The 13326-nt window shown below is 60.0% G+C and overlaps 7 protein-coding genes across 8 annotated transcripts in view; 2 read left to right on the forward strand and 5 right to left on the reverse strand.

Moving 5' to 3' along the window:
* The window catches only part of GGTG_04844 (hypothetical protein), a gene marked incomplete at both ends in the record, with an annotated part of 1556 nt that extends 1101 nt beyond the window's left edge, over positions 1 to 455 (forward strand). Inside the window, one exon of the mRNA XM_009222641.1 lies at positions 13 to 455. Within this exon, the coding sequence (XP_009220905.1) occupies positions 13 to 455 (443 nt within the window). The remainder of the gene's footprint in view (positions 1 to 12) is intronic.
* A 1612-nt stretch (positions 456 to 2067) lies between these two features.
* Positions 2068 to 3451, reverse strand: GGTG_04845 (the record flags this gene model as incomplete). 2 transcript variants are annotated; one of them, XM_009222643.1, is made up of 2 exons in its annotated part: positions 2068 to 2173; positions 2327 to 3451. In XM_009222643.1, one exon carries the CDS (start codon positions 3449 to 3451, stop codon positions 2957 to 2959), a length of 495 nt encoding a protein of 164 aa, XP_009220907.1. In that variant the 3' UTR covers positions 2068 to 2173; positions 2327 to 2956. The 2 variants fall into 2 exon arrangements, with proteins under 2 accessions (XP_009220907.1, XP_009220906.1); XM_009222642.1 differs by having other exon boundaries at positions 2150 to 3451.
* Positions 3452 to 3747: 296 nt separating this feature from the next.
* GGTG_04846 (F-box domain-containing protein) lies at positions 3748 to 6016 on the reverse strand (the record flags this gene model as incomplete). Its single annotated transcript, XM_009222644.1, has 2 exons — positions 3748 to 5289; positions 5558 to 6016. The coding sequence occupies 2 exons, from the start codon at positions 6014 to 6016 to the stop codon at positions 3748 to 3750; spliced, it is 2001 nt and encodes a 666-aa protein (XP_009220908.1).
* A 309-nt stretch (positions 6017 to 6325) lies between these two features.
* Positions 6326 to 7171, reverse strand: GGTG_04847 (hypothetical protein; the record flags this gene model as incomplete). Its single annotated transcript, XM_009222645.1, has 1 exon — positions 6326 to 7171. The coding sequence occupies one exon, from the start codon at positions 7169 to 7171 to the stop codon at positions 6326 to 6328; it is 846 nt and encodes a 281-aa protein (XP_009220909.1).
* Positions 7172 to 7688: 517 nt separating this feature from the next.
* GGTG_04848 (aspergillopepsin-2) lies at positions 7689 to 8591 on the reverse strand (the record flags this gene model as incomplete). The annotated part of the gene is made up of 1 exon (XM_009222646.1): positions 7689 to 8591. The coding sequence occupies one exon, from the start codon at positions 8589 to 8591 to the stop codon at positions 7689 to 7691; it is 903 nt and encodes a 300-aa protein (XP_009220910.1).
* An 818-nt stretch (positions 8592 to 9409) lies between these two features.
* On the reverse strand, positions 9410 to 11205 carry GGTG_04849 (hypothetical protein). Its single transcript, XM_009222647.1, has 2 exons — positions 9751 to 11205; positions 9410 to 9638 (listed from the first exon to the last, which is right to left on the reverse strand). The coding sequence occupies exons 1-2, from the start codon at positions 10600 to 10602 to the stop codon at positions 9567 to 9569; spliced, it is 924 nt and encodes a 307-aa protein (XP_009220911.1). The 5' UTR covers positions 10603 to 11205; the 3' UTR covers positions 9410 to 9566.
* Positions 11206 to 11621: 416 nt separating this feature from the next.
* Positions 11622 to 12389, forward strand: GGTG_04850 (hypothetical protein; the record flags this gene model as incomplete). Its single annotated transcript, XM_009222648.1, has 1 exon — positions 11622 to 12389. One exon carries the CDS (start codon positions 11622 to 11624, stop codon positions 12387 to 12389), a length of 768 nt encoding a protein of 255 aa, XP_009220912.1.
* Between the last annotated feature and the right edge of the window lie 937 nt (positions 12390 to 13326).

Here is a 13326-nt window from a genome sequence, read left to right on the forward strand (position 1 = left end):
GCGGCGCACGAGGCCCCGGAGCCGCCGGCGCCGGCACCACGGCGGCTGGCGGCGGCGGCGGCAAGCCCGTGGGCCCGAACCGGGAGGACAAGGCCTTTGAGATGCTGCCCGACTTCTGCCCGCCGCTGGGCTCGCTGCCCGCGAACCGGCCCAACTGCCTCAAGGTGGACTGGAAGGGCAACGCGCTCGACCTGACAAACGACCCGCACGCGCACCGGCTTCACCCGGACGAGCGGCTGCTCGCCGCGGGCCTGCGGCTCGACTGCGCCACGTACCTGACGAGCAAGCGCCGCATCTTCATGCGCCGCCTCGAGTGCGCCCGCATCGGCAAGGAGTTCCGCAAGACGGACGCGCAGCAGGCCTGCAAGATCGACGTCAACAAGGCGTCCAAGCTCTGGACCGCCTACGAGCGCGTCCGCTGGCTCGATGTGGAGTGGATGAAGCCCTACATCTGAAAGTCTGTTTTTGGGGGCCGTCATTGCTTCCCTCGGTCGTCTTTTGCTTCCTTACTACTTTGATTTCTTACCCTTTTACTTCCCACCCACCACTCGACTCGACCTCGACGACATGTTTACGACTTGACATATCAGCACACCTATCTACTACCCCTTTTATGAGCGCCTCGGATTATTTCCATCTTTTTGCCATGTCCCTCCGGGCTTGTCTAGTTATGTTGTTTTTCCGCTACTCTCCGGATGGTTTGCATTGGTCGGTTATTGGTTTACTGGCATCGGTTTGGACGGATGGGCATTTCTTTCTTCGTGATTTTGGACGGACATCATACCCCCTGGATACACCATCATGGTCATCCCTTCACCAACTTTGCTTGGTCGCTCCGGCGGTTTTCCTTTGTCCTGGTTTGGGTTTCTGTCTCTCCCCTTTAACAGAGCTTGGGACTGGCCCCAGCAGAGATTGTTTGGTTGGTTGCGTTTTCGGGTTTCCATTTTCTTTTGGCTCGCTGCTCTTCCCCTGCACGTTTCTTTTCCCCTCGTCTTCCAGCACATATCACCATCATCAACATCATCATCACATCACACCAAAGCATCAAAGGGGGGTTTATCTCAGACCAACAATGATACCCGGAGCTGCGCACGACTACGAAACGAATAAACAAACAAAACAACAACACGCGCGTCATCCCACCATCCCAGTTTCGCCCGTTTACGTGTCACTCCACTCCACTAGCATCTACACACCTTTTATAATCCTTTGTCTTCTTTGGGGCTTTTTTTTCCTTTTGTTTATGGCTTGGCTCAGAATTGGGCTTTGTACAGCCGTCGCCCTCTAGGTGATCGGCTCCGGTTTCCTGAAAGGCGGGAATTTGCATTTTCGTCTTTTGCTCTCTGGGCTGATGATGCCACTTGGTGGGCCAAGACCGGGCCACACATACAGTACCGTCTGGCTGTTGGCATACGGGGTGGTTTCTCTTCTCGGAGCTTGCCCTCAAGCCAGACTTTTTTTTTCTGCTTTGGTCTCCTGCCTTGGTTGTTCAAGCCACCTTCCTGCTGTCCCTGGTAGGAGCGAGATTGGAATATGGGGAGCAGCAGGGACTTGAAATAGCTGGTTTTAGCAACCCAGTGTACATAGGTTGTGCCGCTCACTAGGAGCGGCACTGCTGGCCCCAGCACATTCTTACGACGGATAAACAAGAGTGAGCGCCTTGGGGCCAGACAGACTATGCAAAGAGGTAAAGCCTGTCATTGCAGTCTGGCGAATCGAACCTTGTTGCGGACCAAAGGAAAGCAAAGCCAGCCTCTACCGATGTGTGCGCGTGTGCCAGGCCTGTATGGACGAAACTCGAGCCTGTCCGTCTGTTGTTGCAGTCTGCTCGTCTCGGCGGGTTTGTGGTTGCTTGCCTGAGCGTGTTTTCACATGCTTTTTGTTTACTGACCGACGACGTCTTTACAACAACTTGCCCACCCAGCTGGGACTTGCTGGCCCGACTCAACCTCCCTCCTCGACGCCGTCTCCGCTGTGGACACGATCCGTCGCGCGTGTCACCCAAATGGATCGGACCCTTGCTTGCCCCTAGGTCCGCATGTCCCTCTCCCGCCCGCCCGCCCGCCCGCCGTTCAGCCCTACAGCGCCATGTTCGTGGATCCCCTCCCCGTCTGCGCTTCCGTTGCATTAGCCCCGGGGTTGGGTTGGTGTGGGTGGCTTGATGGCGCGCGCGCTAAGACAAAAGGGAGAAGAAGGAGAAAATCAATAAGCGGACGATATGGGAGAGCCTCAAGGGGAAGGAACGGCATCGGAATTTGAAAATACGCATTGCCGCAAAATGCAATTGTGGGATGCATGTCAAAACCCAAGGTTTGAAGAGGCTCACTGTAGTGTGATGCACTTGCTTCAGCGGAGCAAACGCCTTGACGTTACACCGTCGCAGCTGCGTCGCCGCGCATCATCGCCACGGCGCAGCCCGCGCAGGTGCGCGGTGTGTTGCGTGCGGCTTGGCCGGGCTCCCCGCGTGTTGCGGTGTTGCGCGCGCGTGTGCGTGGGCGCGCATGTGCGCGAGTTTTGTGAGTTGTGTGTGTGTGCGTGTGTGTGTGTGGCAGCCCACCACCACCACCACCACCACCCCGGACATGGCGCCGCCGCGCAGATGCGATGGTGATCTTTCTACGACGCCGCGCAACTGCGCGGAAAGTTGCCAGCCATGGTCTCTCCTCTTCATTCTAGCCTCCCAAGCCGGCTAAAATGGAAAGGGCGCGTCCTTGCCGCTTGGCGTGCAGCCCGGGGACGGGTTCCGGGCATGCAAGTATGTCGTGCATCGTTTTTGCGTCGTCTTTTTTGGATCGACAATGCGGCGGCCGAACGGCTGGATGTTTTGTTTCTTTCCAGAACAATTCCGTGTTTCAGGACCGATAAGTTTGCGTTTCTGAAACTGGCCATGTTGTTGCCGAAGCGAGTTGATGGTGCTGCGGAAGCGAAGCAATGGAGCGAGTGTGGATGCCTTCACTCAACGTTCGACAACGCTGACTTTAGTGCAGATCCAGGCACGAGCGCCACCCACAATCAAGCCTTTTCCTCTCCTCCTTATGCGGCCCTCTAGGCCGGCCCTACTTCCCACAGGTATTATTATGAGGGGATTGCCCTGCGCCCTCCACGGGCAACCCAACTGGCGGACCGCCTCTGGCCGTGCCTGGTTAAACGGCCAACCACCCGGTCGTTGTTGGCGGCCGTCCAACCGCCTTGGATGCATCTCCCACTTGTCATACGCGCTCCACCGGAAGTTGTCGATAAAATAGACAAGGAGGCTCTTTGATTCTCTCGTCATCAGGTTTCGAATTATATGCTGACGGCGGGCCTCGACGAGTTTGTCGATGATGCCGGTAAGGGCCCGGACCGGTAAGGTTGAGCGGGACCAGGCACACTTGGTCCAGGAGATCCATGTGGACCTCGTCGACTTGGTTTTTGAAGGCCTCGACGACGGCGCCCTCCGCTCCCAAAGCATATTTTAGGGCCGTGTAGAACGCAAATTCGCCTTGGGTGTGCAGGATCTCGCCGTGTTCATTAGCGAGAATGAATATGCTGCACAAAGCAGTTGTCATTTGATAGTAGCCAGAAAAAGAGGTAGCTGGGTTGGGTATATATAATAGATGAGAGAATAGCCCTGCCCATCCTCTGGGCAAAGGCTGGCCAGGCCGGGTATAGATAAGAAATGATAGACAAGAAATGATAGATCAGAAACCCGCCCGCCTCGCGTGAAATCCTGCTAGGCTGTGAATAGATCCTAAAACCGCTCTCCCCTCACGTAAAGTCATAAACCATGAGGCTGTCCCCGCCGTCCGCCCGCTCCTTGAGCACAATCACCATCTCGTCGTCGAACCCGACCCAGTTCCGCCGGTCCTCCCACGCCGCCGGCTCCGCGGCCTCGCCCGACGGACTCCTGGCGGCACGCACCTCGACGCTGAGGCCGTGGGCGGCTTCGACGGCGGCGCCCCCGTCGCGCGTCCTCTTGTGGCCGCGGCCGCCAGCGCCACCGCAACCGCCCCCCTCGAGCTCCCAGACGCGCATCTCGTCGCCGCGGGCGCTGACGCTGACGGCGCGGCCGCGCGACGTGATCTCGGCGTCCGAGATGCCGCTCGTGTGGCCCCACAGCCGGATGCCGCGCGACACGGCCAGCGACGCCGCCGACGACGTGCACAGGTGCAGCACCAGCGTGTTGTCGGGCAGCGTGGCGAGGAGGTACGGGTGTGTGTAGCAGAGCGCCGTGGGCCCGACCTCGTAGTCGTCGTCGTCGTCGTCGTCGTCTTCATCGGGGTCGTCGTCGGCATCGTCAGCATCCTCGTCGGACGATGAGGCAACACGTGGTGTCCTGTCCTGCCGTTGCCGCTGCCGCCGCCGTGGCGTACGATGACGTGCTCTCCCCGTCGACACGGGCTCAGTGTGCGCCAGCCGCGTCGAGCCGACTTCGGGCAGCGGGCGGGGCGTGTCCGCCGTCGGGGCGGCCGTCTTGACGTGGAGGTCTTGGACCCCGATGGACCATCCTTGCCGCGTGACAAAGGTGTAGGCGATGGACGCGATGGTCGTCGACGCACCGGCCCTGCGGACGGACAGGGCCAGCGGCGGCTCCGACGTGACGGACTCGAGCGACGTCAGCAGGTAGGGCGGCGGCCACTTGTTGCCGCCGCCGCCTGCTTGCGCGTTCGAGACGTCTGCGCTGTGGCCGTCAAACGTATAGAGAGAAATGTGCACCGAGTCGGTCGCCGTCAGCAGGAACGGATGCGAGTAGGCCATGCCGGCAAGCCGGCCGCTAGGCGAGGGCTCGTGCCTGTACTGCGGCGACAGCACGCTCTCCTTGCCGCCACTCCCGATGTCGAGCAACCAGACGCCGAAGCTGCCATCGCAGAAGCCCAGAGCAATCCGGAGCGTCTGGTTGTCCGGAGCTCTGTCCTCGTCGACGGCCAGGCACGAAGGCATCCTGTCCGGGGCGTCGCGGGTAGCAACGGCGGCGGCGGGCCGCAGGCTCGTCTGCGCCATGATCTCGCGCGTCCGGAGGTCCCACGCACGCAGGCCCGACTCGGCGTCGGCCGTCACGGCGATGCCCTCGACCACCTTGACCAGCATCCTGGGCCGGCCGTCCGCGTGCGCTTGGCCGTTGTTCCTCGCCGGGCTGCCGTCGCCCAGCCTCAGCTCCTCGACGGCGCATGTGCCCTTGGACCAGTTGTGCCGGGTCCTGAATTGCCGCATCCAGTCGACCGTCTTGGGGACCGCTGCATCGTGCTTTGCCTCGCCGGCCGCGAGCGGCTTGGGGATGCACTGTGCTTGTTCATGCTGCTGCGTGTCAGTCTGGTGATAGTGGTAGTGGTGGTGGTAGTGGTAGTGGTAGTGGTAGTGGTAGTGGTAGTGGTAGTGGTAGTGGTAGTGGTAGTGGTAGTGGTAGTGGTAGTGGTAGTGGTAGTGGTAGTGGTAGTGGTAGTGGTAGTGGTAGTGGTAGTGGTAGTGGTAGTGGTAGTGGTAGTGGTAGTGGTAGTGGTAGTGGTAGTGGTAGTGGTAGTGATCGTGGTGATGATAGTGATCGTCGTGGTGGTGGTGGTAGTTACAGAGGCACACTTACAATACCACCCCGCCTGCCGTCGGCCCACAGCGCCTTGCGGCCGCTATAGTGCAGCTTATGATCTTGCCTCTGCTGCTGTGCGGGCCTCGCGCCGCGGAAGCCGGGGATGCGCAGGGCGCGCGGGAGCACGAAGCGCGAGTAGTAGTGCGCCTTCCACAGCTGCGAGTCGCAGGCCAGGCGCCAGAAGCGACGAGACACGAGCGACAGGTCGAGCAGCTGCGGGACGGCGAGGGAGGCGAGGATGCGCACCAACAGCTCGTCCGAGAGCGCCGAGATGCGGTCTTGCTCGTCGGGGTCTTGCTCGTCGGGGATCGTCGTGGTGGTGGCGGCGGTGGCGGCGGGTGTCGAGGGCGTGTCGAGTCGTGGCTTCTTTGTCGGCTGCAGCTCAACTGAGGCTGCGACGGCGCGCGTGTCTGTGCCTGCCGGCTCCGGCGAGGCGCGAGGCCGTTTAAGCGACATCGTCTCGAGGGTGCGGCGCCGGAGGACGGCTCCTGAGGGCTGCTGCCGCCTTGGTGGTGAAGGTTGGGAACGTCAATGCGGGTGGTTGGAGTTTGAGATGCGTGGGGCAAGATTATACCGCGTTGATGTGTTCTTTGGTAACTGGTGCCTACCAAGGCTTGAGTTTCGAGTTCTTCTCCCCATTTATCTGCATTCGTCTAGATCGATTCATTATCCCAAATTCATGTGTAAAAACTTGGTTTGAAAGGTACTTTGCACCGGTGCAATCCACAAACCCTGCGCTTGGCTTGAACCTTTGTTCGTATCTGTTCAAGAGTCGCCCCTCTTCTTGGCCGCAAGCGCCGCCCTCTCCTCCACCATCCTGGCCATGGCCGCCCCGTTGTCGGTGCCCAGCGCCGCGAACCCCGCCGCCACGCCCTTCCTGTCCTCCTCCCCCATCTCCTGGCTCATCTTCCACTTGCCCTCGAGCCGCTCCACCCTGATCTCTATGCCGATGATGTTCTTGCTCAGCAGCTCGACGTACCGCTCGGGCGCGTCCGAGACCTTCCACGGCTCGCGCGCGCCGTCCCCAGGCCCCCCCGTGTGGCCCGCGACGTGGCCCTCGGCGTGCCGCGACAGGTCGCCGAGCTGGCGCCGCAGGAACTCGGCCGTCGCCGGGTCCGCGCCGTCGCAGTAGACGCGCGCGCGCCCGTACGCCTGCACCGCCGCGTAGTTCCACGTCGGCACCACCTTGCCCGTCGTCGGCTTGGTCGCCACGTAGAACTGCGGCCGCACGTAGGCGTGGTCCGCGGCCGTGAACAGGACGCTGACCTCGGCCTCGATGGGGCCGTTGGCCGGCCGTCCGTCGCTGCTGTTGCTGCTGCTGTTGCTGCTGCTGTTGCTGCTGCTGTTGCTGTTGCTGTTGCTGTCTGGTGAGGCGGCCTCCGCCAAGGCCTTGCTGTGCGGGTTCATGCGGGCCAGGTGGCCGCGGAGAGTGCCCAGCTCGGCTTCGTCGGCTTCGTCGGCCACGTCCAAGATCCATGGAATGTGCGTGCACTGGATCGTCGGGTGGTTCGGTGACGGCAGTGCCGTGACCAGAACCCCGAGGGGGTTGTCCCTGATGAGCTGCCGCAGGGTCGGCACATGGGTCTCGACGTGCTTGGGTGGAAGATGCATGGTCTCGGAACTGGCAATTTGTCTGATATCTATCTCTACGCCAGCAATATCAAGCAGCGTAGCAGGAGGGCTTATTATAGTCGTTCCCAATCAGCTGCATCCCATTACTAACCACAAGTGACTCAAAATGCTCTAAATGTGTGCACTTTGGAATCAGTCCATGTGAGAAATCGAATATGTTTGTTTTCCATTACCCGACGTTTGAGGGAGTATCTATGGGGTAATACGTATTACGCGCATGCAAAGCGTAGGCGGGGGGAGTCAATCACTCAAACACTATCGTGACACTATTTGTCCAGGAAACCTTGTAGTCGACGCCCTTCAGATCGCCGTGGCATCAGCGACGCCCTTCAGGTCGCCGTGGCATCAGCGGCGCCCTTCATGTCGCCAATGGCATCAACGTCGCCCTTCTCGCCCTGTATTAGAAATTACACTCGCACTCCTCGGGGGTTCCTCCGATGCCCTGACCGGAGAGCCCGTAGCGACGGGCAGCCTTCTGCAAGAGTTCGGCGTTCCACTAGGCGGTCCCGTAAATCCTCCTGCAGACCACCTCGGCGCCGGTCAGCACGCAGTCCGTGAGCTTGCCGCCCTGCCTCTCCAGCTCCATGTCGATGACGACGGCCGTGTTGATGTCGACCTTGGACGGCGTGGCGCCTCCCGTCACACCCGCTGCCGTGACCGCCATGTCGGAGAAGACGACGTTGTCAAAGTCGGCGAGCGGCACCGGCATCCCGACGGACTGCTCCAGCACAAAGTCCTCGACCAGCCACGAGGCCTGGCCGCGGCACAGCTTGCCCGCGGCGGCGGCGTCGTCGAGCGTCTGCGTCGACTGCAGGCCGGTCGACAGGTTCTCGAACGTGACGCTGACCGTGCCGTTGGTGCTGCTGCTGCTGCCGCCGGCATTGGCCGTCACGCGCACCGCGTCGCCCGGCCCGGCGTTGAGCGGGCTCGCAAAGTCGACGGACCGGCTGTCGGCGAACTGGTACCAGGCGTTGTACGAAGTGCCCTCGGGGTCCCAGAAGACGTCGACGCCGGCGCGCAGCGTGGCCGCCGTGCAGGACCCAATGCCGTCGATGCCGACCCAGAAGGAGGCGCCGTACGTGATTGGGTTGTTGCGCGTCGGGCCCCGCGTCGGCTGCCGCGCCTCGGGGACCCGGAACGTGCCCGTGACCGACGCGATCTTGGAGGCCGAGACTGTCGCTCCGCCAACGACCGACTGCCGCTCGGCGCGCTCGGCCGTGGCAGGGGCAGCAAACTTGAAGTTCTTGAGTGCGCGGTGGTCGTTGGTGAGCTGCTGTAGCATCCTCGCCGTCCGGGCCACCTGGTGCTTCTCGGGCCGGTGCTGCGAGTAGCCCTTGAGCATATTGGCGCTCGCCCCGGCAGCGGCCAGGGCGGCTGTGATGACGCTGGTGAGCTTCATTCTGAGGATGTGTAGGGGTTGAGACGAGAATGACGAGTGTCGTGAAATGTCTGGATATCGTAGGCGAGCAAAACGAGCGACTCTGGTCCAAAGACGAAGCGCGGATGAGATTAGAACCCGCTCCCAAGACGAGGACAGAGCAGGTGAGGATATGGTCGAAAAAAGAACCGAGCAAAGGGTGGGTGGATAGTGTCAGACTGAGAGTGAAAAGCAAACAAGGAAACGGGGAGAGTCTGGGAGCAATAAAAAAAAAAACGAGGGGGATGGGTAGAGGTATTGACTGAAGTAAGGTGGTAGGCGCTCTCCCCGTCGATAAGGCAGGAGGACCCATGATCACCTACCGAACCATCTTCTCCCTTTCGGCCGTGGCCGCGTCTTGTCGTGCTCGTTGTGCCTGCCGTGTCCTGTCCAGTGTAACCTAGGAAGGAAGCGCGTTTTTTTTGCCGGATCTTTACTGGCACACCCCCTGCAGCAAACACGGCATCTCCAGGGGCCACGCTTCCCAATACGAGGGTCCCAGCAGTGGGAAGCCGCCATCATGTAGATCATCGATGCAGGCCATGTGGACCCCTGCTGGTTGGCGGCTGCGGCTTTTGGGGCGATGGCGTTGTGGTAGGTGGGTGGACGCTGATGCGACGCTGCCCCAACCCCCGCGAAAGGCGGCAGGCCACAGCCAATACGTGCCCCGCCAAGTGCAAGCAAGCACGGGCGGGCTGTTACGATGCTGCCAGAATAGCAAACACTTTACATGAAAAGAGGGCAGGTAACAAGGATCGTGTGCCTTGTCATCTGTTGCTCCCGCCGTGGAAAGCCATCTGGGGAAAGATTGGAACACTTTACTCCAGGGGAAAGATTGGAACACTTCACTCCAGGCCTCAGTCGCCACAACCCCGCAGTTCTGGTGGTTCTGTCATTCTAGCTAGTTCTTCACTCCAGCAGCACCGGTAGATACCCTAGCATTTCTTCCATCTCGACTCATTTGAAGCCGGTCCAAACGGGTCCTCCAGGAACCTTGTACTCGGTCGCCTTGGAGCTGTAAATGTCGATCTGAGACCCCAGCAGCCCCGTGTCAGCAAACATGTCTCCTCGATGCCCACGAAGAAGGGGTCTCCTCGACACCCAACGAGGAAGGGGGAGGACACCACCTGGACACACTTACCCGCACTCCTGGGTCGCTCATGGGCGCGTACGTCGGGATGGAGAACTTGTGCGTGTCGGGCGGCAGCGCCGTCCCCGCGCCCTGGATCTCGATCTGGGCGCACTCGGGGTAGAACTGCGGCGTGTTGGACTGGTGCAGCGCCAGCAGCTCGTGGCGGATCAGGTAGTTGCCCGGCTTGATGCCGGCCGGGATCTTGGAGCTCCACTTGCCCGTCTTGAGCACGATGGCCGTCCCCCAGTTCTCCGAGTTGAGCTTGCCGCCCCACATGCCCATCTCGTCGATCTTGAACCAGCCCTTGCCATCGCCGCGGCAGGCCGAGGACCCGTGCGCGCCCTCGCACCTGTACAGCCACACGGTGACGGGCCCCTGGGCGTGCGTCCACTGCTTCCAAAAGGCCGTGATGTTTGTCCCGGCCTTGACGGGCGCCACCAGGTCCGCGCGCGTGCCGCCGTTGCACCGCATCTTGGCGTCGGCCGGGTTCATGACGGGGTCGTAGTTGGGCCACTGGAACTGGATCGTCTTGGGCGACGAGTTGGGCGAGAAGCCCTCGTAGCCCGGGTACTTGACCCCGCCGATCTCGTAGCTGGTCACGGCGCCGTGGCACGCGGCCAGGGGCGCCACGGCGGCCAGGGAGGCGAGGATGCTGAGCCTCATGGTTTGCTGGGTTGTTGGCTGCTGGGTTGTTGGCTGCTGGGAGCTGTTTGGACGTGGACTACGGGGCGCTCTGTTCAGGACGGCGTGGAACGTGACAGGGACGTGGCGGAGAGTGCAAGAGACTCGGGGAATAGGGTCTATATAGGATAGTATTCCACATGGACATTCCCCGTGGGGAAAGAACCCGTGCCATCGCATCGGGGAACGCCATTCGTCGGCGGGCAATGGGGAAGCGGGATGGGAGCAGACATGACTTGTTTATTTTATATTGCGAGGGCGGGTGACATGGCGCAAGCCTCACTTGGCGGCAGGTTGTAGTGACCTCTTGATGTAGCAGTGCTCGGGCTTTCGCCGGCGGGTCGGAGTCTTGGGGGCCGGGAGGCGGAACAGGTAATTAACTGATGGATGCTATAGCTCAATATCGGGGTAAATAGAGGGTGGTGGCATGGCCTCCGGGGCGGTTAAATCGGAGGTGCCCCGGCACAATAGGGAACTTGTGTGGGCGCCTCCATGAGGGTTCGAGTAGCAACAAATTCTAATCCCCCATCAAGTAGGTGCTTGGTGATGTGTTCATACCTGGCATTGAGACGCCATATCTGCGCTGACAAGTCTTTCAGGGCTGTGTGGCGGCTGGTCTTGTTGACTCTATACTGCACTTTTTGTCAAACATCTCAACTTGACCCTTCTGCAAGGCCGATGGGTGAGCTAGAGACAAACTTTTGGCCCTGGTGAGGTAGAGACAAACTTTTAGCCCTGGTGAGCTAGAGACAAACTTTTCGCCCTGGTTCGATTACCCCTCCACGCCAAACGCGTCGGATGGAACCTGTACTGTGGGACTCCGCTCGTGGCTAACGCCAAAACACGTGGGTGTCAGCAACTGCGCTTTGAAAATACAGTCACGTGAACCTTGTAAGATGCCCTCGATCAAACTACATACATGTAAGGGATGAGGTCAAATAAAGGCGTAACGACCATCAGGAAAAGGAGGCGCCCTTTCAGCAGCCTTTTGTGAACCTCAAAGGTTTGTACTTGGGTGATCTTTGTTCTTCGGAGCATAACAACTTGTATCTCTCTTTCTTCGTACTATATATTTCCGTATCCCCACCTCTACCTCCGACGCAGCTTGAGAACCCTCAGCACACAACGCACAAGACTTCCAGACACCACGAACACGACCAATACGGTAAAGATCAAAGCTGCCTGGGAGTTGAAGAAAGATGGATGTTCCGCAGAGGAGAACTTTGCTCACTCAGAGGCCTTCGCCTCCTCTCGGCCCTCCAGACGGAGTGGCCCGATGGGAATTGGCAGGGGGGGCCTGCCCGATCGAGATCCGGTTCCGTACACGCTCAGTCCCACTGTGTACACTCGACCAAGATCTCAAAGAGTTCACGGTCAAGGCTGGAGTTTCTCCAGACCAGGAGACCACGCTGCGGTTCGAGGTCAAAAGGAGGGATTCACCATTCTCCTGCATGCGCGGGTGGGTCGACTGGGCCCAGGGCTGGATCTGGGTCCAGTCTTTCGATAGGAACAACGCGAGGCTCATGTACTACGCACCAGGTAGGTGTGGGCCGGAGACTCCCTGTCTGAAGCAAATGACGGCGGCTGTGTGGGCGCAGCATATGGCCCCCCCAGGATCCGACCCGATCCTGAAATTCGTCGCCATGGTCGATGCAGGGGACCCTGAGATCCGGGGGATGTTGCGCTCGCTAGCGCCCGATCTGACAGCTCGTTGTTGTTTCGAGATCTCTCGTTCTGCACCCATGATGTGCGGCAGCTGGTTGGAGCTTTCGACATCTCAGGCTGAGGAGGTCTTGACAATACTCTGCAAACTGGTAGTCCCACCTCCGGGTACCTTTGGCGACAAGGTGTATCCGGAGAGTGCTCGGTGTTTGGTCCGGGCTGGCATCACGGCACAGTATGATGTAGTGATCAAGTTCAAGCGTAAAACGGTGCCCGTGGTCCGGTTTGCCAAAGAGTCCCAATGACCGGGGCGATCGTTCTGGTGGTTTAGGGGTGCAGCGGAGTAAGCGTGCGCCTGGCCCTTTGCAAAGGCGTGGTAGGCTTTTTGCTCGGGCCTCGGTCTGCTCAAGCTACGGGCTGGTCCTGTTGGGTTCAACACTTGGGGCCGGCCGGCCGGTGGGTGCGAGGAACCGAAAAAAGGCGGGCGGGCCGGCCGGCGCTGTCAAGGGTCGCGCGGGCGCCCGGGGATAAGGCGCCCGCTTAATTGAAAAGGCATTGAATTTCCGTGCAAATTAAAGTATCGCGGCGCAGATTGAAGGCGTTAAAGTGCGTGGTTGATTGAAAGTATCGCCGTGTTGATTAAAGGTATCGCCGTGCAGATGGTGTAGATTTGGTGCAGTCGGTGCAGATGGTGCAGTCGGTGTAGACGGTGTGGGTTGGTGCAGGTTGGGGCACGCAGTGTAGACTGTGCAATCGGTGCAGTCAGTGTAGGTTAGTACACGCGGTATAGATTGGTGCAGTCGGTGCAGATGGTGCAGATGGTGCAGATGGTGCAGGTTGGGGCACGCAGTGTAGATTGGTGTAGATTGGTGTAGATTGCAGTGCACGCGGGGCACGCGGTGTAAACTGGTGCAGATTCAGACTGGTGCACGCGGTGAACGCGGTGCAGACTGGTGTAGATTGGTGCAATCGGTGTAGTCGGTGCAGGTTAGTACACGCGGTATAGATTGGTGCAGTCGGTGCAGATTGGTGCACGCGGTCGGTACAATCAATCGGTGCACGCGGTGCAGATTGGTGCAGATTGCAGTGCACGCAGTGCAAATCTGGCTATTGAGACATGGCCTAATTGTAAACGCCCTTTCAACGTTCAATATCCCTCACTCCTGTACCAAGGACCGACAAGGACACCCAAGCAATGCCCTTTATTTGGGGGGGGTGGGGGGGGNGGGGGGGGGTGGGGGT

Source organism: Gaeumannomyces tritici (assembly GCF_000145635.1).
Source record: "Gaeumannomyces tritici R3-111a-1 unplaced genomic scaffold supercont2.2, whole genome shotgun sequence".
Lineage (NCBI taxonomy): Eukaryota > Fungi > Ascomycota > Sordariomycetes > Magnaporthales > Magnaporthaceae > Gaeumannomyces > Gaeumannomyces tritici.